This window comes from Pseudophryne corroboree, chromosome 2 (genome assembly GCF_028390025.1).
Source record: "Pseudophryne corroboree isolate aPseCor3 chromosome 2, aPseCor3.hap2, whole genome shotgun sequence".
NCBI lineage: Eukaryota > Metazoa > Chordata > Amphibia > Anura > Myobatrachidae > Pseudophryne > Pseudophryne corroboree.
The window spans coordinates 848,203,260-848,229,211 of record NC_086445.1 but is presented as its reverse complement, the minus strand read 5'-3'; the positions used below and the strand labels follow the sequence as shown (position 1 = coordinate 848,229,211).

General features: G+C 44.7%; 1 protein-coding gene across 4 annotated transcripts in view; it reads left to right on the top strand.

Moving 5' to 3' along the window:
- Positions 1 to 25,952, top strand: part of ASB11 (ankyrin repeat and SOCS box containing 11) — a 96,134-nt gene extending 70,182 nt beyond the window's left edge. For 2 of the 4 annotated variants that reach the window (XM_063955787.1, XM_063955790.1), the window contains 4 exons: positions 4,463 to 4,634; positions 10,408 to 10,542; positions 14,571 to 14,762; positions 24,174 to 25,952. In XM_063955787.1, the coding sequence (XP_063811857.1) occupies positions 4,463 to 4,634; positions 10,408 to 10,542; positions 14,571 to 14,762; positions 24,174 to 24,298 (624 nt within the window). In that variant the 3' untranslated portion in view covers positions 24,299 to 25,952. The remainder of the gene's footprint in view (positions 1 to 4,462; positions 4,635 to 10,407; positions 10,543 to 14,570; positions 14,763 to 24,173) is intronic. The other 2 variants (XM_063955788.1, XM_063955791.1) reach the window with 2 other exon arrangements.

The window sequence follows — 25,952 nt, the reverse complement described above, 5'->3', positions numbered from 1 at the left end:
GCGGGTGGGCTAGGAAATCTTATCCTTTTCCTTGCAGCCCCAGTGGTGGGAGAAATTGAAGGAGGAGCTGTTGACGGGTCACGTTCCGCTTGAGTTGACATTTTAAACCTAGTATCGAGCATGGTGGCCAAAATGTAGTACTCTGATTTCAACAGATTGACCACCCTTGAATCCTGGCAAAGCGAATGAAGGGCTCCATCCACAAGTCCCACATACTTTGCGGAATCGCTCTGTCTTAGCTCCTCCTTCAATTTATCCAGCTGCTTCTGCAAAAGCCTGATGAGGGGAATGACCTGACTCAAGCTGGCAGTGTCTGAACTGACTAAACGTGTGGCAAGTTCGAAGGGTTGGAGAACCTTGCACAAGACGGAAATCATTCTCCACTATGCTTGAGACAGGTGCATTACCCCTCCTTTGCCTATATCGTAGGCCGATGTATAGGCTTGAATGGCCTTTTGCTGCTCCTCCATCCTCTGAAGCATATAGAGTGTTGAATTCCACCTCGTTACCACCTCTTGCTTCAGTTGATGGTGGGGCAGGTTCAGGAGTGTTTGCTGGCGCTCCAGTATTTGGCACGCAGTGGCAGAATGCTGAAGGTGGCCCACAATTTTTCGGGCCACCGACAGCATCTCCTGCACACCCCTGTCATTTTTCAAAAAATTCTGCACCACCAAATTAATTGTATGTGCAAAACATGGGACATGCTGGAATTTGCCCAGATGTAATGCACACACAATATTGGTGGCGTTGTCCAATATAACAAATCCCCAGGAGAGTCCAATTGGGATAAGCCATTCTGCGATGATGTTCCTCAGTTTCCATAAAAGGTTGTCAGCTGTGTGCCTCTTAAGGAAAGCTGTGATACATAGCGTAGCCTGCCTAGGAACAAGTTGGCGTTTGCGAGATGCTTCTACTGGTGTCGCTGCTGTTGTTGCTGCGGGAGGCCATACATCTACCCAGTGGGCTGTTACAGTTATACAGTCCTTAGTATGCCCTGTTCCACTTGTCCACATGTCCGTGGTTAAGTGGACACTGGATACAACTGCATTTTGTAGGACACTGGTGACTCTTTTTCTGACGTCTGTGTACATTCTCGGTATTGCATGCCTAGAGAAGTGGAACCTAGATGGGATTTTATACCGGGTCACAGTACCTCAACCAATTCTCTAAGTCCTACTGAACTAATGGTGGATACCAGACGCACGTCTAACACCAACATAGCTGTCAAGGCCTCAGGTATCCGCTTTGCAAAAGGATGACTGCTGTCATATTTCATCTTCCTCACAAAGGACTGTTGGACAGTCAATTGCTTACTGGAACTAGTACAAGTGGTCTTCCGACTTCCCCTCTGGGATCACGATCGACTTACAGCAGCAACAACAGCAGCGGCAGCAACAGCAGGCGTTCCACTCAAGAATCCTATGGAGAAATCCCAGTTAGAAGAGGACTCTTCAGTCTTGACAGTGACATGGCCTGCAGGACTACGGACGTTCCTGACTGAGGAGGAAGTTGACGTTGAGGGAGTTGGTGGTGTGGCTTGCAGGAGCTTGGGTACAGGAGGAAGAAGGTATTTAAGTGTCAGTGGACTGCTTACGCTCTTACCCAAAGTTTCACAACTTGACACTGACTTCTGATGAATGCGCAGCAGGTGACGTATAAGGCAGGATGTTCCTAGGTGGTTAACATCCTTACCCCTACTTATTACAGATTGACAGAGGCAACTGATGGCTTGACACCTGTTGTACGGATTTGTAGAGAAATAATTCCACACCGAAGAGGTTGCTTTGTTGGTAGTTTGCCCAGGCATCACAATGGGCTTCTTCGTCCTAAGGACAACAGGTGTCTCCCCCAGTGCCTGACTTAAACAAACCACATCACCATCAGAATCCTCATCGTCAACTTCCTCCTCAGCGCCAGCAACACCCATATACTCATCCTGGTGTACTTCAACAGTGACATCTTCAATTTGAATATCAGGAGCTGGACTGTGGGTGCTCCTTCCCGCACTTGCAGGGGGCGTGCAAATGGTGGAAGGAGCCACCTCTTCCCGTCCAGTGTTGGGAAGGTCAGGCATCGCAACTGCCAACACACTTGGACTCTCCTTGGGGATTTGTGATACCATCTCAGAACTCACAGTTCTTTTCTGTGCTCTTTCCAACTTAACTCTTTTAATTTTTCTAGCTGGAGGATGGGGGCTTCCATCGTCATGTGAAGCTGAACCACTAGTCATGAACATAGGCCAGGGCCTCAGCCGTTCTTTGCCACTCCGTGTTGTAAATGGCATATTGGCAAGTTTACGTTTCTCCTCAGATGATTTAAATTTATTTTTTTGGTTCTTTTTACGGAACTTTGGCTTTTTGGATTTTACATGCCCTCTACTATCACATTGGGCATCGGCCATGGCAGACGACATTGATGGCATTTCATCATCTATGTCGTGGCTAGTGGCAGCCGGTCCAGCACTAGGAGGAAGTGCTTCTTCTGATCTTTCCCTTTTTTAGCCTCAAAATTTTGGTTCTCCATTATTTTTTGGGAGTTATATGAGACAATATGCGGCACTGGAATGATTGATGGACAGGACACTACCACTGGTCTGATGCAGCACAACACAACAACACTGTAAGGGACTTGTGGTTGTTATAACTATTTTACGGCAGCAGTGGACATATAGCAGCAGCGTATATCATCACTGGAATGACTGATGAACAGGACACTACCACTGGTCTGATGCAGCACAACACACGACTTTATACAGCTACACTGGTTATATGGCAGCAGAGAACACCAACACTCTGACTGGCTGGACTGATGCAGAACAATACACTGACTACACTGGACTGGACTGAGCAGCACATCACAGCACAAGACTCGCCAACCCACTTTCCCACCCCCACACAGACACTGAACACTGAGGTCACATCCTCTCAATACACTCTCCGAGACTGGAGTGAAAATGGCTTCGACGCGCGGCTCCTTATATGGAATCCAAATCCCACAAGAATCCGGGATGATGACGTTTTGCCGCGTTCGGGTTTCCGGGTCAGGCGGGAAAACCCGAGTGGGGCTCGGAACTGAACTCAGAAGGCAAAGTCCGCTAGCGTTCGGTTCTCTGAGAACCGAACCCGCTCATCTCTAGTATTTAAGTGTATGTGCAAGGAATAATGTACAGGTGAGCAATAACCTGCATCAGCCAATCAGTGATGAGCTTTGAATGATGTAGTGCAAATCTCACAATAAAAGCAAAGGTCTGTTTGTTGCTCTTGGTTACTGCAAATTTTTATGTCCGCACTAGTTTGTTAGTAAGTAGCTTCTACAGAGAACGGCCTGACAGTGAGTTGAATATACTTTACTGTATATTGAGTTTTCACACTGTGCATGCATGCACCGGAATCAAGCATATGCAAGTTGGAGTTAAATGGTTTTCACACTACACTTTCCACGGAATGGACTGTGACGGGGCATTATCACATAGGCAGGGTTGGACTGGCCCACAGTAGTACAGGAGAAACCCCCGGTCGGTCCCACTGCCTGGGGGGGGGGGGCCACCTCCTCCTCTAGGGAATCAGGTTCCAGACTATGTTCTTGAATTATATATTATATAAATGTTGCCTAATACTGCACAGGACTATGGTTTATTATGTCAAATAAATTCAGGATACTGTTTTAAAGGGAATTGCTACATGCCTGGGTGATCTTATGTATTAAGGATGTTTTAAGGTATTACTGTTTTGGGTAAATTTCCCAATCGATGTGTATTACAAACTAAAAGGAATAGCGCCAAACATCACTGGATGTATATATAAACACACATAATATAGATACTGTATATTACATACATGTTTCATTTGGTTCCGGTAAAAATGGTCGACAATGTTAAGGTTGACACTCATTAGGTCGACCACTATTGGTCGACATTGACATGGACTAATGGTCGACACATGAAAGGTCGACGCATGAAAAAGAACGACATGAGTTTTTTTTTCTTTTTTGGGTGTCGTTTTCTGTGTAAAGTGACGGGGAACCTCAATTAGTGCACCGTGTCTCCTCACATGGTGAGCGAAGGGCAAGGTGCCTCACTCCGCTACTGCTGTGCTCGGCACAGGTTACCGTTCCCAATCGTAGTCCACGTGGAGCGTAAAGTATGAAAAAGTTCCAAAAAATAAAAAAAAATTAAAAAACCCTCATATCAACCTTTTCATATGTCGACCTTTCATGTGTCGACCATTAGTCCCTGTCGACCATGTCAATGTTGACCAATAGTGGTCCACCGAATGAGTGTCGACCTTAACATTGTCGACCATCTGACCGGATACCGTTTCATTTATATATAAATATTTTGGTTGCCCCTGAAATGGAATATGAACACAGAACAAGAGAACCTTTTCACCTGTAACCAGGCAGCAGTATGATTTAGATCCAGCACTATTACATGTAACCGTGAGTCTGCATTTTTCCTCCCCAGGTGAATATTGTGACGGTAGATGGAATCACTCCTCTGTATAATGCCTGCAGCAGTGGAAGTGTTGCCTGTGTTAGTATGTTATTGGATTATGGCGCTAACCCAGAACTGGAAACTCAGCTTGCCTTTCCTCTGCATGAAGCAGTTGAAAGAGGTAACACAGTTTGCTTCTCAGGTATTGTTAAAGTGCAAGTATAGTAAAATCCCCTACAAATTTAACATACTGTAGGTCTCATTTGTTAAAAGATTGTTATCCTTTAAGCTGCACAGTAATTTGATCTCTTATTTATGTGCTTGTTTTCAGTAAGTAACATAAGTAAAGAAAAAAAAAAAGTATTATCCCAAAGACGGCTGAGTGAAGCAGTGCTTGGGTACCACATACCGAAGCCATACCTCCAAACATTCTGATTGTTGAAAGTGGGACTCCTTGCGCGGCGAAGCATTGCAACGCCAAAATGGAGGTGTGGCCTAATGGAAAGGAGGTGTGGCTTCACGTGGATGACGCGGCCGCGAGCCACGCCTCCAATTTTCGTCACAGTGGGGGCACGGCCAGCGCTCCGTGAGCTGTTGGCCATGCCGCTGTCCCTCTGCCTCACTGGAATAGACACAAATAGTAACAAGTTAGTAGCTATTCAGCATAAAGTAACTAGTTAGTATTGAATAAGTAGCTAAAAGCTTATAAGTAAGCACTGAAGGTTATTCTTTAGATAAGAAATATCTGTCAGTATTTGTAAAACATATAATAGAAGTTTAAAATATAGAATATTGCACTCCTCATAGGTATTTGAATAATTACATTGGCGTCCCAGTGTGTTACTGAAATAAATGTCCCGCAAATAATTCACAGTAGTTACAGTCTAATGAAGGCAGCATAGACTTAAATATATTTACCCACGTGTTGGTTCCTAAAAGGTTCCGTTGGCAATGATACATGTGGTATAACTGTTGTGATGTAATTACTGCTTGATAGTACTGTACATGACAGCGCTCATGGGAGAGCTGGGAGGTAAATACGTCCCTGCTTTCCCATGAGCGCTGCCTGCTGATACACTTTGTGGCTGTTTGTGAAGAAACTGTGCAATAAATTAAAGCCCTCACGGCGGAGGTCAGCCCGGACTCAACCGGCGTGCAGCAGCAAGTCCTTGTAGCGGTATGTGAAAGCGCTATCTGCTGGGGTGCTGTGTAATCACCGGTAATGATACTGGATAGTCTAGACCTCACAACAGGGGTCAAGCAAGATTCAGCCAGTGAATAGCCGGGTGTATTTTCAGCGGTGTGCGGGAGCTGTAAGATGAAGCGGTGAATACCAACTGGAGAGCAAAATTCAAAAGAGTGGGCGTCAACGCGTTTTATCTCCTAGCAATCGGAGACTTCCTCAAGACGGATCACTCCCTTCTACCGACAGCAGACTTTATACCTGTATAATTACTTAAGTCCATCCTGGTGTGTTCAATTGATATCTTTAAGTCACACAGCTTTGTTTATTTAATTAGAACACACTCCTACATTTTGTGTTTTAAAACAGATAGTAATTAAAAGACACACTGAGTCAGAATCAAAACCTTTATAAATATAAACATTTATTTATATAAAGACCGAAAATGACGTTATTGGACCAATTATTTCACATAAGGTGAGAGGAAGATCAAGCTCTAATTGACCAATTAGTATTCTTATAAATGATGAAAACAAAAAATTTACATAAAATTATTATCAAAAAATAAATTATAATACATGGCTATATAATAATGATAATAATAACCTATTAAACTTAGATGCTTGATCATTTCTCTCATTTTGTTATTGTTTAATTTTATTTTAAATTATTAATATATTCATTTTGACTTTCTCTTAAAGTGACATCTCATATCTTCACAAAGAAGAAAAATAGTATATAGAACATACAGAACTATATTAACAAATGAACAGGTAGTTAAATACTTGATCTTTAACTGGAAACCAATACAGACTGATTATAGATGAAATATTATTAGACATCAGATTATAGCAGAGAACACATTACCTGACAAAGAAAAAGAAAGAAATCCTACAAATGTATAAGGTATACTTAACAGTATACCTATCCTGTATATATGTATAAACAAAAACACTGAACCATAAAAGACATATAAGTCCCCCAATTTCATACCTATATTTAAAGATTATTGATGTAAATTGTAACTAATCTAATGGACAAGATATCTTCAATCTAGGCAGGTGTAATCTAAAGCTTTGTTTAGACCCTTTGGGTATATGGTGTCCAACTTGAAAATCCATGAGGATTCTCCTATACATAATTCTCCTCCCCTCTTTGTACTTGAAAACTGTTCTATACCCATAACGGTTAAAGATGATGGATCACCGTTATGTATCTTAGAAAAATGTCGAGAGACACTATGGGTTTGGAGTTTTTTTTATAATATTTAACCTGTATTCTCTAAATCTTGATTTTAGAGATCTGGTGGTTCTGCCTATATATTGAAGGGAACATGAATACTGTAACAAATAGACACAGTATTCTGAATCACAGTTAATAAACTGTTTAATCTGGAAAGTATTCCTATTTGTTGTAGAAGTAAGAGTTAAAGATCTGTTTTTCATATGTTTACATGTGAGACATATCTGTTTATTACAACAGTAATTCCCTACTGGTTTCTTTGGTAACCAAGTAGAATTGGTAATAGGATTCAATGGTTTAAGATAGCTAGGTGCTATCATTTCTTTCAGATTAGTATTCCTTCTAAAAATAACTACCGTTTTTTCTGATAGACACCGCTGAAAATACACCCGGCTATTCACCGGCTGAACCTTGCTTGACCCCTGTTGTGAGGTTTAGACTATCCAGTATCATTACCGGTGATTACACAGCACCCCAGCAGATAGCGCTTTCACATACCGCTACAAGGACTTGCTGCTGCACGCCGGTTGAGTCCGGGCTGACCTCCGCCGTGAGGGCTTTAATTTATTGCACAGTTTCTTCACAAACAGCCGCAGAGTGTATCAGCGGGCAGCGCTCATGGGAGAGCAGGGACGTATTTTATTTACCTCCCAGCGGGGCTGTCATGTACAGTACTATCAAGCAGTAATTACATCACAACAGTTATACCACATGTATCATTGCCAACGGAACCTTTTAGGAACCAACATGTGGGTAAATATATTTAAGTTTATGCTGCCTTCATTAGACCGTAACTACTGTGAATTATTTGCGGGACATTTATTTCAGTAACACACTGGGACGCCAGTGTAATTATTCAAATACCTACGAGGAGTGCAATATTCTATATTTTAAACTTCTATTATATGTTTTACAAATACTTACAGATATTTCTTACCTAAAGAATAACCTTCAGTGCTTACTTATAAGCTTTTAGCTACTTATTCAATACTAACTAGTTACTTTATGCTGAATAGCTACTAACTTGTTACTATTTGTATGTTGTGTTACATGTTATATGTCAATCGTAAATATTTTTAGATAAAACTATTAACCTATATATTAAGTCACACTGAGTAATTTATTCTTCATGACACACCACACATATACAATCTATATAGTGTTTCTGAGCGCAGAGTAATCTCCAGTTGTCCTAATAGTTTTTTGTTGTGCAGCCTAGCAAGCTGTTTTTACTCAGCAGCTTTAAAGAAACACTGGTTTTTAATAAAACAAAACTAATTAGCGCCGGTTTATTTGGTTTGAGACTATTGTCTCCAACCATTTGTTTTTTCTATTCACTGGAATAGTCGCTGTGCGCATGCACACAGCGTCTATTCACCGCTGCTCTGCTCTCAACTGAGCTCCCAACTGCACCCCCCCACCGCGGGACGCTGCGGCCCGCGGGAGGGACAGCGGGACAGACCCAAAAAACGGGACTGTCCCGCGAAAATCGGGACAATTGGGAGGTATGCCCAAGTGTCACAGAGGCTGTAATAGGAGCTAGAAGGCAGTGGGTAGTGGTGCAGGAACACTGGAATTGGTGTGGATTGCAAGTCTCTCTGGCGCTAAGTGGAAGATGTGTGTCTTCCACTGTAATACACTAGCACAGTCTCTGAGGCCACTGCGCAAGCTCGGTAATTATCTCAGAGGCCATCGTGGGATAGCGTGTAAAGCTTCCAAGTAGGGCAGGAAGACTGGAATCTGTGCAGTAGCGCACTCCTCCTTCTACAGTAAAACCAATGGCGTTTCCATCATGGTTGCAATGAGTGCGGTGCACACGAGCCCACACCGCACACATTGCACCCATATTTTAGTACTCACCTCTCCGGAGTCCAGCGTCAGGCACTGCAGCCGCATCCTTCGCGCAAAAATCCCGTCCAAAATGGCCACCACGCATGCGCAGTTTGAATTTTGTCTCCGGAACATGGCGGGTGCCATGTTTCCGAAGACCTGCACATGTGCAGTAGGCTCCAGCACAATATTGGAGCCAACGGCACTGTGGAGAGGAGGGGACCCACCCGGAGTCTGCACACGGGCCTCCTCCTCGCTTAAGACGCCAATGAGTAAAACCATAGACAGAGAGTGACAAGTAAAGGAGAAAGGGTAAGGCAACTCACTGTAGCTTATATTCAGCAAGCGGAGGTGAGTTAAACGGCGAGGCACAACAGGTCCAACATATGGGTGAGCAGCCCGTGTCATAGTCACTGATAGAACCAAAGGGATGAGGGCCCTTTCTAAGAGCTTACATTCTACAGGGATAGGGTAGACAGTTGTAGAGTGAACTGGGAAGGAGGCAAGGTGAATAGAAGAAGGGGGTGAAAGGGGATATGTCAATTTACACTATTGTACTATATATATATGAGACTGGAGGTCTGCTGTACACTAGCTACTATGGATTCTATATTTTAGCCACCAAAATGGGGTTTAAGGCCCTGTTTTTTTTAAGTTGTAGACTGCACCAAAGTTTCATTTTAGTTTCACTGGCTATCCGATTTTTGTGATCACCTTTTGGGGGTTATTCAGCATTGATTGCACTTTTTGCAAAGTTAGCAAAAACTGCGACCATTCTACTCACATGCTGGGGGCTGGCCAGCATAGGGCAAGGCGGCCGCCCAGCATGTGTGGAGACACTCAGCGCTGCGATCACAGTTCAATTGCAATCGCATTGCAAAAGTCACAACTTGAGTTTGACTTCTGGTGTGTAGGCAGGCTTGCAGGCATAGCTGCGTAGGCAGGGGCACCGCCGCCATGTTTCCTATCACAAGAAACGTCATTGGCCAGCCCCAAAAATGGCCATGACATGACTGCGTTTCCTTCTCTCCTCCCCCCAATGCCACATCACCGCCCCCAGATGCACGTCGCCTGTCAGTTGGCAATTCTGAGATCGCATTATGATAGCACACACTGAGGCTGCTGTACATGCGCAGATGCATAAAAAGGCAGTGAGAACAGTCATAGCAATCAGCTCTGAATAAGGCCCTTTAACCTCCCTTACAAGACAAAAATTGTATCTGTTCTAATCCAACCCTTGCTTTATGGCTAGACCTGTCCAATGTCTATGGGTCTTTTGGAAAGTGGTCCTGTTAATTTACACTGGATTTGAAGGAAAAGGTCGGCATGTCGTCCAGTTTTAGAGATGTTTGTTGTTGAGTCACTTTCTACAATATTATGTTACTGTAATATGATAATTATGTATCCTTTACACTGTTTCAACACATGTGCAGTGATCGTGTTGATGTTGACTCTGATTTTTTTTATAGGTATGTACCTCATGTCTTGGTTATAGTATGTTATAGCTCCCTCATGAATGTAAGCTCATCTCACAAAATGGCTGCCCCCATTAGGTGTTAGTGGCGAGTACCCTTTATGGTTTAGTTTGGTCCTCTGCAGCTGGACAAAATGTCCCTAAAGACATTCCTATGTTGTGGGTAGATATTTTGTACAGTATTCTTTTCATTCCGGTGTGAACAAATGTGCCTTTTTCATCATCCCTTTATCTTCTGTCACCCAGGTCACAGGGAATGTGCAGAAATGCTAATAGCATACGGAGCCGACATTGATAAAGAGCTGCAGAACACTGGTACACCACTTTATTTAGCCTGTGTTCACCAGAGAAAAGATTGTGTCAAGAGACTCCTCGAATTAGGTAATCTTAAAGTTGTTACTTAATCCATAAAGCAGCATTGCCATTATATGAAGAATACTTAGTATTGTTAGGTGGATTGACATAATACCTTAAACCTGTTGTTGTAAGCACTCATTTTAGTTTTAAGAATAAAAGTAGTTGATTTCAAGGGATACCCGCAAATATTAAGTATCCCCTGAATGTACAATGGATGGACTGCAGCAGATCTCTTCATACAGTATGTACAGTGGTACCTCGATTTCTGCCACAGGTTTCTATGGAGGCTACAAAACGGACAGATTTACCAAGAGACTAGAACTAAAGTAGAACTAGACATTTTGGTGCCCTGTGCCAGAAAGAGAATTTGTGTCCCCTCCCCCCATATTCAAAATAGAGACAGTGTGCGCCTGTCAAAAATATATGGACGGGGCATGGCCACAGAACAGTACCAATTCATATTACACTACACAGTAGTGTCCATTAGTCACATTACACTGCGCAGTAGTGTCTGTCAGTCACATTACACTGTACAGTAGTGTCTGTTAGTCACATTGCACTGCACAGTAGTGGCGGTATTTCACGTTGCACCGCACAGTAGTGTCCTTATTACATGTTACACCGCGCAGTAGTGTCCGCTATTCACATTGCACAGCACAGTAGTGGCAGTTATTCACGTTACACCGCACCGTAGTGTCTGTAATTCACGTTACACTGCACAGTAGTATCCGTTATTCACATTACACTACACAGTGGTACCCCTCACACAAGTTGCGCCACAGTAGAGCCCCTTATACACATTATGGTGGTCATTCCGAGTTGATCGCTCGCTAGCAGTTTTTAGCAGCCTTGCAAATGCTATGCCGCCTCCCACTGGGAGTGTATTTTAGCTTAGCAGAAGTGCGAACGAAAGGATCGCAGAGTGGCTACATAGGTTTTTTTTGTGCAGTTTCTGAGTAGCTCTAAACCTACTCAGCGCTTGCGATCACTTCAGACTGTTCAGTTCCTGGTTTGACTTGACATCACAAACACGCCCTGCGTTCGCCCAGCCACGCCAGCATTTTTCCTGGCAAGCCTGCGTTTTTCTGAACACTCCCTGAAAACGGTCAGTTGACACACAGAAATGGCCATTTCATGTCAATCACTATGCGGCCAGCAGTGCGACTGAAAAGCTTTGCTAGACCCTGTGTGAAACTACATCGTTCATTGTAATAGTACTTCGCGCGTGCGCATTGTGCTGCATACGCATGTGCAGAAGAGCCTTTTTTGCATCATCGCTGCACAGCGAACGAATGCATCTAGCGATCAACTCGGAATGATCACCTATGTCAGGTAGAGCCCCTTATACACATTATGTCAGGTAGAGCCTCTTATGCACATTATGTCAGGTAGAGCACCTCCACCTCCTCCTCATCATCCACCCCCTACTTTGTTGTGTCCAGCAGCAGCCCGGTAAGTTGATGCAGCCAGGTAGGGGGAAGTGGAGTGCAGAAATATAGCCATGTTGCATCTCTGCCTATCTTCAATCAGGGGGCAGAGCATATGGGCAGGCAGCTGCCTGCTCTAATGTATGTAACGGTGTGCGCCTGGCAGAGAAGGATCTGGGCGCACACCGCCACATACATTACAGCAGGCAGCACTGCAGCTAGTGGCGGCAGGGCATAAGAGGCATGGGTACCATTGTGGGTGATGCCGGCCGGTTCTCCACCCACAGAGCGTATGAGCTATGTACCAGGCACCACCCAAGTTATGGCCCTGGATTTACCAAGCTCCTGGAATGTAAAGCATTCTGGAGTTTGACACCGGCAGCTAAAAATGACATAATTTAGCAAAAATTACAGGAGAGTTTTTGGAGCCCCTGTGTCTGCGTGTGACTTTTGATACATTTGGGCAGTGTATAATTTCTTATTGCCACAAATAGCAGCGATTAGAAGTTACAATCTCAAACCTGTTAATTAATATTTAAGCACCTTAACCATTAATTTTTACTTTTCAGAATTTTCTGTTTTTTTTTGTTTTGTTTTGTTTTACCTCGGTGAACAAAAACAATTAATCAGATGTTGCAGATATGGCACACTCCACTGTTAAATCCTGCAGTGGCATTTGACACCGGTTATGTCTATAACTAATTTAATGTGATTTTTCTCGATAGGGTTAGTAGAGACTTACACATTGGGGTAAATTTACTAAGATGGGAGTTCTATGTAAGATGGGATGTTGCCCACAGCAACCAATCAGATTCCAGGTATTATCTTCTAGAAGGTGCTACATAAATGAGAAGTAGAATCTGATTGGTTGCTATGGTCAATATCCTATCTTAAATAGAACTCCCATCTTTATAAATTAACCCCATTATCTCCTTATTCCTGAAAAGTACATTGGTGAGTGTTAAGTTCACTGGGGGACCCACAATTCTCCTGTTATAGATATGCTGAATAATAGAGTTTCTATAGAACTGCTGGTAACATGCTGAAGAGCTGAAGCAGAGTGGTGATCTGGCTGAAGAGACCATCATTGTCTGACAGCCAGGAACCAGCGCAGCCGGTTTCTCCTCACCTTCAGCTAGGGTTCCCACCTCTCCCTGATTTCCTGGATTCTCCAGGATTTGGAGGCAACCCTCCAGGAGGCTTTTCCCTTCAACTGGATTCCTTGATTCTCCAGGAATAAGGGGACCCTGGGAGCACCAGCAGTGCTCCTTGGCAGCCAAGGAACTCCTTTAACTACAGGGACTGTCTCGCGAGAGGATGACCTCTAAGCTCGCGAGACTGAGTTCAGCCCAGACTGAGCCGAAGCTGCCGTGACGCTGCCATCGGCAGCTCTTCCTCAGCGTTTCCCCGGGCTGCGGTGGTGAAGTAACGCCGGCCCAGCTCATATGTGAGAAGAGCAACGAGAGCTGACGGGCATGTCACACATATATTTATAATATAATGAGCATGCATGAAACAACTAGAGGCTCAAGTTATATATAGTTATATGTATATTTTTTAATCACTAACAGACACCTTTTAGTAGTGCATTTGTTTGTTTGACCTGTTGAAGCTTGATATTGATTAGGTTTTCTGCAACACTTACACTTCCAAGTTCCATGGTTCTTCCCTCTTTCACACAGTCTAGTTTTAAGGCATCAAATGCCTGTAATTTTGTCCAAGTGGTGACTATTATATTCCTATTTATATAGATACACTGTTTCATTTAGATTGTACGTAAAATATTTTTATAAATATGGTACATCATTTTATTTACATGAACATTGCTTGGTGCCGTGGAGGGTGGGAGGGGGTTTGGGATTGGGGGGGTGGATCTCCAGGAATCGATGATGCATGAGGTGGCAACCCTACCTTCAGCTTTCCAGCATCTGTGCCAGACGCTCTCATGTCGGAGATCCCTAATAAATGTGAATAATGGCAACAGCTGTTTTGAGGAAACAATTGGGGATCGCCACCAAAGTACTATGAGGTACATCACATTTATGCTCTTTGAACAATATAAACAAGAAGGAAGGCTGCGCTCAAACTGAGTGAATATGTCAATATGTTTACAATTTAATAATAAAAATGTACATAAATACATATAATAAAGACATGTAAATGAAAAACATGAATTAATAAGTGTTACAAGGATTTTTTTACCCTTATATTAGTCAGGATACAGTATAAGAGGTCTCTCACTGGAGAAGTTTTTCACTGGAGGAGTCCGTTCCTATAATTCCCCTGTATTCTAAATCGGTGTCCAATAAACAATGGTTCCTCTTTGTAAGTTATGAAGGTCCAGAAAGAGGTATATTGGCCAATTCACCATTAGAGGAGATGGTATTTTAGGCAAGTCCTATTTTAAGTAGGTACCTCATGCATTACGGTGTATGGTATCCTCCATAAGAAAACAATGACTTGAGATGAACTCTCCAAGCTTGGTAAGCACCTCAAAAGCCTGGGGATGGTTATGGTTTGGCTCCACAGCTCCAGTGTCCTGAGGATAGATTGCACCACATCTGATGCATTTCGCTGCCCTATAACTGCAGCTTTTTCAAATAAATATTATTGTTTTTCTTTTAGGTGCAAATGTAAATTATGGGAAGTATCGAGACACCCCCCTCCATGCTGCAGCCAGGAAATCAAGTGTGGAAATTGTCAAGCTGCTAGTTGATTATGGGGCCAATGTGAAGTATAAAAACATGGAAGGAAAATATCCCATTGACCTTTCAACACCCAGGAGTCCTGTAGAGAGAGCCCTTCTGGTTGCAGAAGGTACTGACTTTTAATAAAACAATGGCCCTAATACATGGCTGCTGTGTTTATAGAATGTATCACATCAAAGACACTCCTCAGTAGTGGCTGTATACTTGTATTAGAGGGACTTTTTAATGGTGAACTTTGTTAAATCGCTTGCAGTAATCTAGAAATAGTGTAGTATGTATTTGATTTGGCTTCTTGAGACAGAAATATATGATAATATAAACATATTTAGGGCCTTATTTAGGTTTGTTAACAAACCAAAACAGCACACCAATGGCCAAAACTATGTTGCACTGCAGGTGGGGCAGATATAACATGCGCAGAGAGCGTTAGATTTGGGTGTGGTGTGTTCAACCTGAAATCTAAATTGCAGTGTAAAAATAAAGCAGCCAGTATTTAACATGCACAGAAACAATATAACCCACCCAAATCTAACTCTCTCTGCACATGTTACATCTACCCCACCTGCAATGCACATGGTTTTGCTCGTTAGTGTGATTTTTGGTTTGCTAACAAACCTGAATAACCCCCTTAATACATTAATGTTGCTTGCATATTTCAAAGAGCAGTGTTGCTGAACAGTATTTTATTGGAGTCAATATGTGTTCACAAACCTGTCTCTCTGTTTGCACGATTTCAATAGCCGAGAGCTCATGTATCATGTTCTGATTTGCACCTGCCTTCAGCACCACCCCTTATGCCAGTGGTTTTCTAAACTTTAGATCGCGTTTATATGCCATCCTTAGGGTTAGTTGCGTGGTGAGGGACAGGATTTGCTTCTGTTTGGCCACATATTTTATGACTGGCAGCCACCAACGCTGATTTTGCCTATTATATTGACCATGAATAATTTGAATTGGTCCTGGACCACCAACCCAGGGCACCCCTGCAAGTGTCCCAAGGCAAACTGTATGACTCCTTTGAGGGGGTCCAAGGACCTATTAGACTCTATAGGTAGTCAGCGCTCACAATTAGATAATGCAATACATAGGCCTATAATGTATGTTTTCAATGGCAAGACCCTCTTTAAAGTACAGTGTTAATCCACCTTTGTGTAAAATAACATTTTATGCTGCGCCGTTCAAATATGATTTTTTTTTAGACCGAAGTATTGATTAAAGCATAGCAACCGTCCTCTTAAAACTCAACTTCTCCGACCCTCCTTCATTTATCTTTCTCAGTTCTCCTTCCAACTGGTCTTCCTTTGCCCTTATTATATAAGCTCTTATGGGCAGAGTCCTCCTTCCTCTTGGTCTTTCCTAGTACATTCCGTCTGTCAGAAACCCAACGGTAAGGGGTTAGGGTTAAGCACTAGGGGGAGCATTAGGGTTACACTGTGGAGAGGGACAGTTAGGGCTAGGCTGCGGGAGGGGACAGGGGTAAGATTAAATACTTATACCGGGAGCCATTGGGATGCCACTGTCAGGGTTCTGATTGTTGGGATCCCGACCGCCGAGATTCCAATGCCATCCCTTCCATGGCACTAGTGCTCTGGTCTCTTGTCACCTTCTCCCCTTCAGTGGTGTAAATTTACTAAGATGAGAGTTTTTAGTACTAATGATGTTGCCCATAGCAACCAATCAGATTCTATCTATTATCTTCTACAAGAAGCTAGATAAATGTAAAATAGAATCTGATTGGTTGTTATGAGCAACATCACCAGTTCTAAAACCTCCCACCTTAGTAAATGTACCACAGTGAGTCTCTAGTTGCTTGCCCCATGCAGGTTGAGCCTTTGATATCTGAAAATCTGATACGCAAATTCCAAAGTTTTTACACTTCTGATTCTTGATGGTTCGATGTGCACAAACTTTGTTTCATGCACAAAATTATACAAAATATTGTATACAGTAAAAATAAGAATTTACTTACCGATAATTCTATTTCTCGGAGTCCGTAGTGGATGCTGGGGTTCCTGAAAGGACCATGGGGAATAGCGGCTCCGCAGGAGACAGGGCACAAAAAGTAAAGCTTTAGGATCAGGTGGTGTGCACTGGCTCCTCCCCCTATGACCCTCCTCCAAGCCTCAGTTAGGATACTGTGCCCGGACGAGCGTACACAATAAGGAAGGATTTTGAATCCCGGGTAAGACTCATACCAGCCACACCAATCACACTGTACAACCTGTGATCTGAACCCAGTTAACAGTATGATAACAGCGGAGCCTCTGAAAAGATGGCTCACAACAATAATAACCCGATTTTTGTAACTATGTACAAGTATTGCAGATAATCCGCACTTGGGATGGGCGCCCAGCATCCACTACGGACTCCGAGAAATAGAATTATCGGTAAGTAAATTCTTATTTTCTCTATCGTCCTAGTGGATGCTGGGGTTCCTGAAAGGACCATGGGGATTATACCAAAGCTCCCAAACGGGCGGGAGAGTGCGGATGACTCTGCAGCACCGAATGAGAGAACTCCAGGTCCTCCTTAGCCAGGGTATCAAATTTGTAGGATTTTACAAACGTGTTTGCCCCTGACTAAGTAGCCGCTCGGCAAAGTTGTAAAGCCGAGACCCCTCGGGCAGCCGCCCAAGATGAGCCCACCTTCCTTGTGGAATGGGCATTTACATATTTTGGCTGTGGCAGGCCTGCCACAGAATGTGCAAGCTGAATTGTATTACACATCCAACTAGCAATAGTCTGCTTAGAAGCAAGAGCACCCAGTTTGTTGGGTGCATACAGGATAACAGCAAGTCAGTTTTCCTGACTCCAGCCGTTCTGGAACCTATATTTTCAGGGCCCTGACAACATCTAGCAATTTGGAGTCCTCCAAGTCCCTAGTAGGCGCAAGGCACCACAATAAGCTGGTTCAGGTGAAACACTGACACCACCTTAGGGAGAGAACTGGGGACGAGTCCGCAGCTCTGCCCTGTCCGAATGGACAAACAGATATGGGCTTTTTTGAGAAAAAAACCACCAATTTGACACTCGCCTGGCCCAGGCCACGGCCAAGAGCATGGTCACTTTTCATGTGAGATGCTTCAAATCCACAGATTTGACTGGTTTTAAACCAATGTGATTTGAGGAATCCCAGAACTACGTTGAGATCCCACAGTGCCACTGGAGGCACAAAAGGGGGTTGTATATGCAATACTCCCTTGACAAACTTCTGGACTTCAGGAACTGAAGCCAATTCTTTCTGGAAGAAAATCGAGAGGGCCGAAATTTGAACCTTAATGGACCCCAATTTGAGGCCCATAGACACTCCTGTTTGCAGGAAATGCAGGAATCGACCGAGTTGAAATTTCTTCGTGGGGCCTTCCTGGCCTCACACCACGCAACATATTTTCGCCACATGTGGTGATAATGTTGTGCGGTCACCTCCTTCCTGGCTTTGACCAGGGTAGGAATGACCTCTTCCGGAATGCCTTTTTCCCTTAGGATCCGGCGTTCCACCGCCATGCCGTCAAACGCAGCTGCGGTAAGTCTTGGAACAGACATGGTACTTGCTGAAGCAAGTCCCTTCTTAGCGGCAGAGGCCATAAGTCCTCTGTGAGCATCTCTTGAAGTTCCGGGTACCAAGTCCTTCTTGGCCAATCCGGAGCCATGAGTATAGTTCTTACTCCTCTACGTCTTATAATTCTCAGTACCTTAGGTATGAGAAGCAGAGGAGGGAACACATACACCGACTGGTACACCCACGGTGTTACCAGAACGTCCACAGCTATTGCCTGAGGGTCTCTTGACCTGGCGCAATACCTGTCCCATTTTTTGTTCAGACGGGACGCCATCATGTCCACCTTTGGTATTTCCCAACGGTTCACAATCATGTGGAAAAACTTCCCGATGAAGTTTCCACTCTCCCGGGTGGAGGTCGTGCCTGCTGAGGAAGTCTGCTTCCCAGTTTCCATTCCCGGAATGAAACACTGCTGACAGTGCTATCACATGATTTTCCGCCCAGCGAAAAGTCCTTGCAGTTTTTGCCATTGCCCTCCTGCTTCTTGTGCCGCCCTGTCTGTTTACGTGGGCGACTGCCGTGATGTTTTTCCCACTGGATCAATACCGGCTGACCTTGAAGCAGAGGTCTTGCTAAGCTTAGAGCATTATAAAATTACCCTTAGCTCCAGTATATTTATGTGGAGAAAAGTCTCCAGACTTGATCACACTCCCTGGAAATTTTTTCCTTGTGTGACTGCTCCCCAGCCTCTCGGGCTGGCCTCCGTGGTCACCAGCATCCAATCCTGAATGCCGAATCTGCGGCCCTCTAGAAGATGAGCACTCTGTAACCACCACAGGAGAGACACCCTTGTCCTTGGATATAGGGTTATCCGCTGATGCATCTGAAGATGCGATCCGGACCATTTGTCCAGCAGATCCCACTGAAAAGTTCTTGCGTGAAATCTGCCGAATGGAATTGCTTCGTAGGAAGCCACCATTTTTACCAGGACCCTTGTGCAATGATGCACTGACACTTTTCCTGGTTTTAGGAGGTTCCTGACTAGCTCGGATAACTCCCTGGCTTTCTCTTCCGGGAGAAACACCTTTTTCTGGACTGTGTCCAGAATCATCCCTAGGCACAGCAGACGTGTCGTCGGGATCAGCTGCGATTTTGGAATATTTAGAATCCACCCGTGCTGTTGTAGCAGTATCCGAGATAGTGCTACTCCGACCTCCAACTGTTCCCTGGACTTTGCCCTTATCAGGAGATCGTCCAAGTAAGGGATAATTAAGACGCCTTTTCTTCGAAGAAGAATCATCATTTCGGCCATTACCTTGGTAAAGACCCGGGGTGCCGTGGACAATCCAAACGGCAGCGTCTGAAACTGATAGTGACAGTTCTGTACCACGAACCGGAAGTACCCTTAGTGAGAAGGGCAAATTTGGGACATGGAGGTAAGCATCCCTGATGTCCCGGGACACTATATAGTCCCCTTCTTCCTGGTTCGTTATCACTGCTCTGAGTGACTCCATCTTGATTTGAACCTTTGTAAGTGTTCAAATTTTTTAGATTTAGAATAGGTCTCACCTAGCCTTCTGGCTTCAGTACCACAATATAGTGTGGAATAATACCCCTTTCCTTGTTGTAGGAGGGGTAATTTGAATTATCACCTGCTGGGAATACAGCTTGTGAATTGTTTCCCATACTGCCTCCTTGTCGGAGGGAGACCTTGGTAAAGCAGACTTCAGGAGCCTGCGAGGGGGAAACGTCTCGACATTCCAATCTGTACCCCTGGGATACTACTTGTAGGATCCAGGGGTCCTGTACGGTCCCAGCGTCATGCTGAGAGCTTGGCAGAAGCGGTGGAAGGCTTCTGTTCCTGGGAATGGGCTGCCTGCTGCAGTCTTCTTCCCTTTCCTCTATCCCTGGGCAGATATGACTCTTATAGGGACGAAAGGACTGAGGCTGAAAAGACGGTGTCTTTTTCTGCAGAGATGTGACTTAGGGTAAAAACGGTGGATTTTCCAGCAGTTGCCGTGGCCACCAGGTCCGATGGACCGACCCCAAATAACTCCTCTTCCTTTATACGGCAATACACCTTTGTGCCGTTTGGAATCTGCATCACCTGACCACTGTCGTGTCCATAAACATCTTCTGGCAGATATGGACATCGCACTTACTCTTGATGCCAGAGTGCAAATATCCCTCTGTGCATCTCGTATATATAGAAATGCATCCTTTAAATGCTCTATAGTCAATAAAATACTGTCCCTGTCAAGGGTATCAATATTTTTAGTCAGGGAATCCGACCAAGCCACCCCAGCTCTGCACATCCAGGCTGAGGCGATCGCTGGTCGCAGTATAACACCAGTATGTGTGTATATACTTTTTATGATATTTTCCAGCCTCCTGTCAGCTGGCTCCTTGAGGACGGCCCTATCTATAGACGGTACCGCCACTTGTTTTGATAAGCGTGTGAGCGTAAGGGGTGTTTCCCACCGCGCCCTAACTTCTGGCGGGAAAGGGTATACCGCCAATAATTTTCTATCGGGGGGAACCCACGCATCATCACACACTTCATTTAATTTATCTGATTCAGGAAAAACTACAGGTAGTTTTTTCACATCCCACATAATACCCTCTTTTGTGGTACTTGTAGTATCAGAAATATGTAACACCTCCTTCATTGCCCTTAACAAGTAACGTGTGGCCCTAAAGGGAAATACGTTTGTTTCTTCACCGTCGACACTGAAATCAGTGTCCGTGTCTGTGTCTGTCGACCGACTGAGGTAAAAGGACGTTTTAACGCCCCTGACGGTGTTTGAGACGCCTGGACAGGTACTAATTTGTTTGCCAGCCGTCTCATGTCGCCAACCGACCTTGCAGCGTGTTGACATTATCACGTAATTCCATAAATAAGCCATCCATTCCGGTGTCGACTCCCTAGAGAGTGACATCACCATTACAGGCAATTTGCTCCGCCTCCTCACCAACATCGTCCTCATACATGTCGACACACACGTACCGACATATAGCACACACACACAGGGAATGCTCTGATAGAGGACAGGACCCCACTAGCCCCTTGGGGAGACAGAGGGAGAGTTTGCCAGCACACACCAAAGCGCTATATTTTACAGGGATAGCCTTATAATAAGTGCTCCCTTATAGCTGCTTTTATAAAATCACAATTTCGCCAAATTTTGCCCCCCCTCTCTTGATTTAACCCTGTTTCTGTAGTGCAGTGCAGGGGAGAGCCTGGGAGCCTTCCTGACCAGCGGAACTGTGTGAGGAAATGGCGCTGTGTGCTGAGGAGATAGGCCCCGCCCCCTTTTCGGCGGGCTCGTCTCCCGCTTAAAAATGGATTCTGGCAGGGGTTAAATATCTCCATATAGCCCCGGAGGCTATATGTGAGGTATTTTTTGCCAAAAAAAGGATTTTCATTGCTGCCCAGGGCGCCCCCCCCCCAGCGCCCTGCACCCTCAGTGACTGCCGTGTGAAGTGTGCTGAGAGCAATGGCGCACAGCTGCAGTGCTGTGCGCTACCTTAAGAAGACTGAGGAGTCTTCTGCCGCCGATTCTGGACCTTCTTCTCTTTTCAGCATCTGCAAGGGGGCCGGCGGCGAGGCTCCGGTGACCATCCAGGCTGTACCTGTGATCGTCCCTCTGGAGCTAATGTCCAGTAGCCAAAGAAGCCAATCCATCCTGCACGCAGGTGAGTTCACTTCTTCTCCCCTAAGTCCCTCGATGCAGTGATCCTGTTGCCAGCAGGACTCACTGTAAAATAAAAAACCTAAGCTAAACTTTTCTAAGCAGCTCTTTAGGAGAGCCACCTAGATTGCACCCTTCTCGGCCGGGCACAAAAACCTAACTGAGGCTTGGAGGAGGGTCATAGGGGGAGGAGCCAGTGCACACCACCTGATCCTAAAGCTTTACTTTTTGTGCCCTGTCTCCTGCGGAGCCGCTATTCCCCATGGTCCTTTCAGGAACCCCAGCATCCACTAGGACGATAGAGAAATTACCTTCAGGCTGTGTGTATAAGGGGTTTATTGAACAAAAAGGCATTTCGTGTTTCCAAAACATGTAAAAATCCAAAATACTTCTAGTCCTGACTCCCAAGCATTTCAGCTATGGGAGACTAAACTAAAATTAATAATAATAATAATAATAATGGTGATGTAGACCAGTGGTAGCCAACCAGTCAGAGGCAAAGAGACGAAAAATGCCTATAGTCAAATCAAAAAGCCTAACTGGCACAAGGCCATTCCCCATTTTTGTGCGCAAGCCTTCAGTATTACATTCATTGGAGCATGACCATGTGTCACACCCCCATTTTTAGTTATACTGGGGGGCGAGAAACACTGAAACAATCCAGATTTACATAAAATACATTTAAACAAGTCAGCCTACCCCTTCACTCTGCCTCTCAGCATCCCACCTCTGTATTTTTCAGCCTGCCCCCCCTCACTCTATGCCTCGCAGCCTCCCCCCTTCAATATGTGCCACTCAGCCTCCCATCCTTCACTCTGTGTCTCTCAGCCTCCCATCCTTCACTCTGTGTCCCTCAGCCTGCACCCCCTTTACTCTGTGTTTCTCAGCCTGCCCACCCTTCACTCTATGCCTCTCAGCCTGCCCACTCTTCACTCTGTGCCTCTCAGCCTGCCCCCCTTCACTCTTTGCTTCTCAGCCTGCCCCCCTTCACTCTTTGCCTCTCAGCTTGCCTTCCCCTTCACTCTGTGCCTCTCAGCTTGCCTTCCCCTCCACTCTGTGCCTCTCAGCTTGCCTTCCCCTCCACTCTGTGCCTCTCAGCTTGCCTTCCACTTCACTCTGTGTCTCTCAGCCTGCCCCCCCTTCACTCTGTGTCTCTTAGCCTGCCCCTCCTTCACTCTGTGTCTCTCAGCCTGCCCCCCCTTCACTCTGTGTCTCTTAGCCTGCCCCTCCTTCACTCTGTGTCTCTCAGCCTGCTCCCCCCACTCTGTGCCTCTCAGCCTGCTCCCCCCACTCTGTGCTTCTCAGCCTGCTCCCCCCACTCTGTGCTTCTCAGCCTATCCCCACCCCCCCTCTCCCTCCTCCGGTAGCTGGTAGCTGCTCTCACCTGCATGACAGGGAATTGGCGAACAGTGAGGCCAGACAGGCGGTGCTTCTTCATGGCACTGGTGTCAGACAGGGCACACAGGGAGCGTGGCCGTGATGTAGTGCTGGCTTTGCGCTCCTGGCTCTGCTCCCGTCATCACACTTCTGCCTCCACTCCTGGCGTCTCACTCCCGCCTCCACTCTAAGCATCGCGCTCCTGGCAGCCCTTCATGGTGGGAGGTGGCCCCGGGTCAAACTGAGTGTCAGGAGCGGTGGGAGCCGCATCAGTATGACAGGCGAGCCGCGGGTTGGACACCGCTGATGTAGACTTATTTATGTACTATGCTCACCCAGTGAAGAGAACAAACTATAGCTTATTATAAATTTCAGATGTTAAATACACTCTTACCCAAATGTAACAGCCTGTGAGTTGGAGGCATTGGCAAGGTTTTGGCAATGTAGCCACTAATATAAATTGCTGCTTTAAATCTAGTAGCTACATTGCTGAAATCTCGCTGCTACCTGCCACTCACAGACTATTACATTTGCACTACAGCTGGACAATGTAACGGACTAACAATGTAAGCTTCATTGGCAGTTCTTCTTTTTTCAAAAGATTCGCTATTGATAAATGACATATTTTTTAAGACCCTTGCCACTAAACTATGGGATTAATGTTGTATAAGGATTACTAACCCTTTTGCTACCCACTCATTACAAGTGCATCATAATATGGATCAAAATGATGCATGCTTCATTCTGTTCTGTAGTGTATGTAGCTCTGATCAGTGATGCCACTGAATGGATTTATAGAATTCCTTATGTAATGCATCCACAGAGCACCCTGCCACTTATTTTACAGTACCACGACAGCACAAATAGCGTATAAGCAGTTTATAGTTACAGTAAGTACTAAAATATTTTCCCTATTACAGTGTTCCCTAAACTTTATGCTGTTTTTTCTCTAGGTCCTGCATCTTTGGCTCAGTTATGTCGTCTTAGTATTCGCAAGTCATTGGGATCCTCCTGTCTTCAAGCAGTGCCCAGGCTCCAATTACCTAATAGATTAATACAGTTTCTGTTGTACCGATAGATTTTCATCCTATCAAATCATACACCACTATTTACTTATTTGTTATCAGAACACAGAGAAACTAAAGGTGCATACACACACTAGGTGATTTTGAGCTTAAAGTAGCTAATTTTGGGCGTTTTCAGCTCAAAATCGCCTAGTGTGTATGGCCGGGGGACGAGTGATGCACGCTCCCGCATCATCGCTGGTCGCCGCCGTCCAACGGCCTGTTTTACCAGCCGAATGAACCACTTTTCATGGTTACTATTGTGGAAAGTGGTTCACCCCCGTAAAAATCGCTGGGCTGGGTGAAAATCGCTCAGTGTGTTCACACCATCTCTCTGCATACACACTGGGCAAAAATGCCAGTGTGTATGCACCTTAAGTTTGACTGAATCCCATAAATTGATTTTGAGTATATAAAAATAACAGCTTTAACAGTTTATTATACAAAACTGCTTTATTTTCAATACTTTTATTAAAATAACTTATTTGAACTGTATATGTTAATACTAAATAATCTAATACAAGAAAGGAAGAAGATATGAACTGGTTTTTACACACCCTTAGAGGTGTTGGATATCTGTTAAATACTAACACTATTAAATTTTTGCTTTTGCCGGCATTTGTGTGTTCCTATCGTCACAGTACTGCAAAACATTGTGCAAAGCATCTGCACGGAAGCACTTCCAAATACAGAACCATGTCCTGAACCTATGCAGGCACACAGCACCCAAACAGGCACATTGGTGTAATAATGAGATGCTTTCACCTGTATGTGTAGTTTAGTCAGTGCCAACTATTTCTAAAGAGCTTGCGCAAGCTGCCAAGATGTAACTGTGATACCACAGCAGATTACTGTTAAAGACCGGCCAGCAAGAAATAATGTACAGCTGCACTCAATAAGTACCAGTCCTTGTAGTAAATTATTCATTGTGATAATAATGATCCCTGCATTGCTCTTCTGACTCTCATCTGTTATAGCAACGTTTTATCTCCCTACACTGCTCACATCTCCCATCAGCTCACATTTTCTTCTTTCTGGCTTCATGTCCTTTATTTCTTTTTGTTCCCATCATCCCATATATCCTGATAAAATGTGGCCTGTAGAGGTAATCTCAGGACTCTGTATAATAGGAGCATGTGTACACACGTGTTTTGTCTCAAAAATGCCTAGTAACAGGGATGGTCAGCAATCCGCGGTACAGGAAGAGATGTGACACTGAGGTCTCAGGCACACCATACCTCCCAATATCTCTGACTGGAAATCCAGGAACATCATGGCCAAATGTCCCCAAACTGCTCCCTGTTGCGCTCTCCTTCCGTGCTCCCCCCCCCCCTCACTTGCAAACATTCTGCTGCCTGAATCCCGGGGTCGGTATGCTGATCGCTGGGGTCCCGGCAGCTGGCATTGTGTTCCCAACCCCGACTACAGCAATGATGTATGAGGACACATCTGTACAAGGGGAGATTCATCCTAACTCCAGCAGTACTTCATTGTTTGCTCTCTGTTAATGGTACTATCAATTCCTGCTCACACAAATATTTATTCTATTGTCAAGATACATTTAGGGGACAAAATAGAATTAAAATGTTAATTAACAAATATGTAGATTTTTCTAAATAATAATAGAAATTAAAATGTTACTGGATTTGGTGATTTTAATTTTTTTTC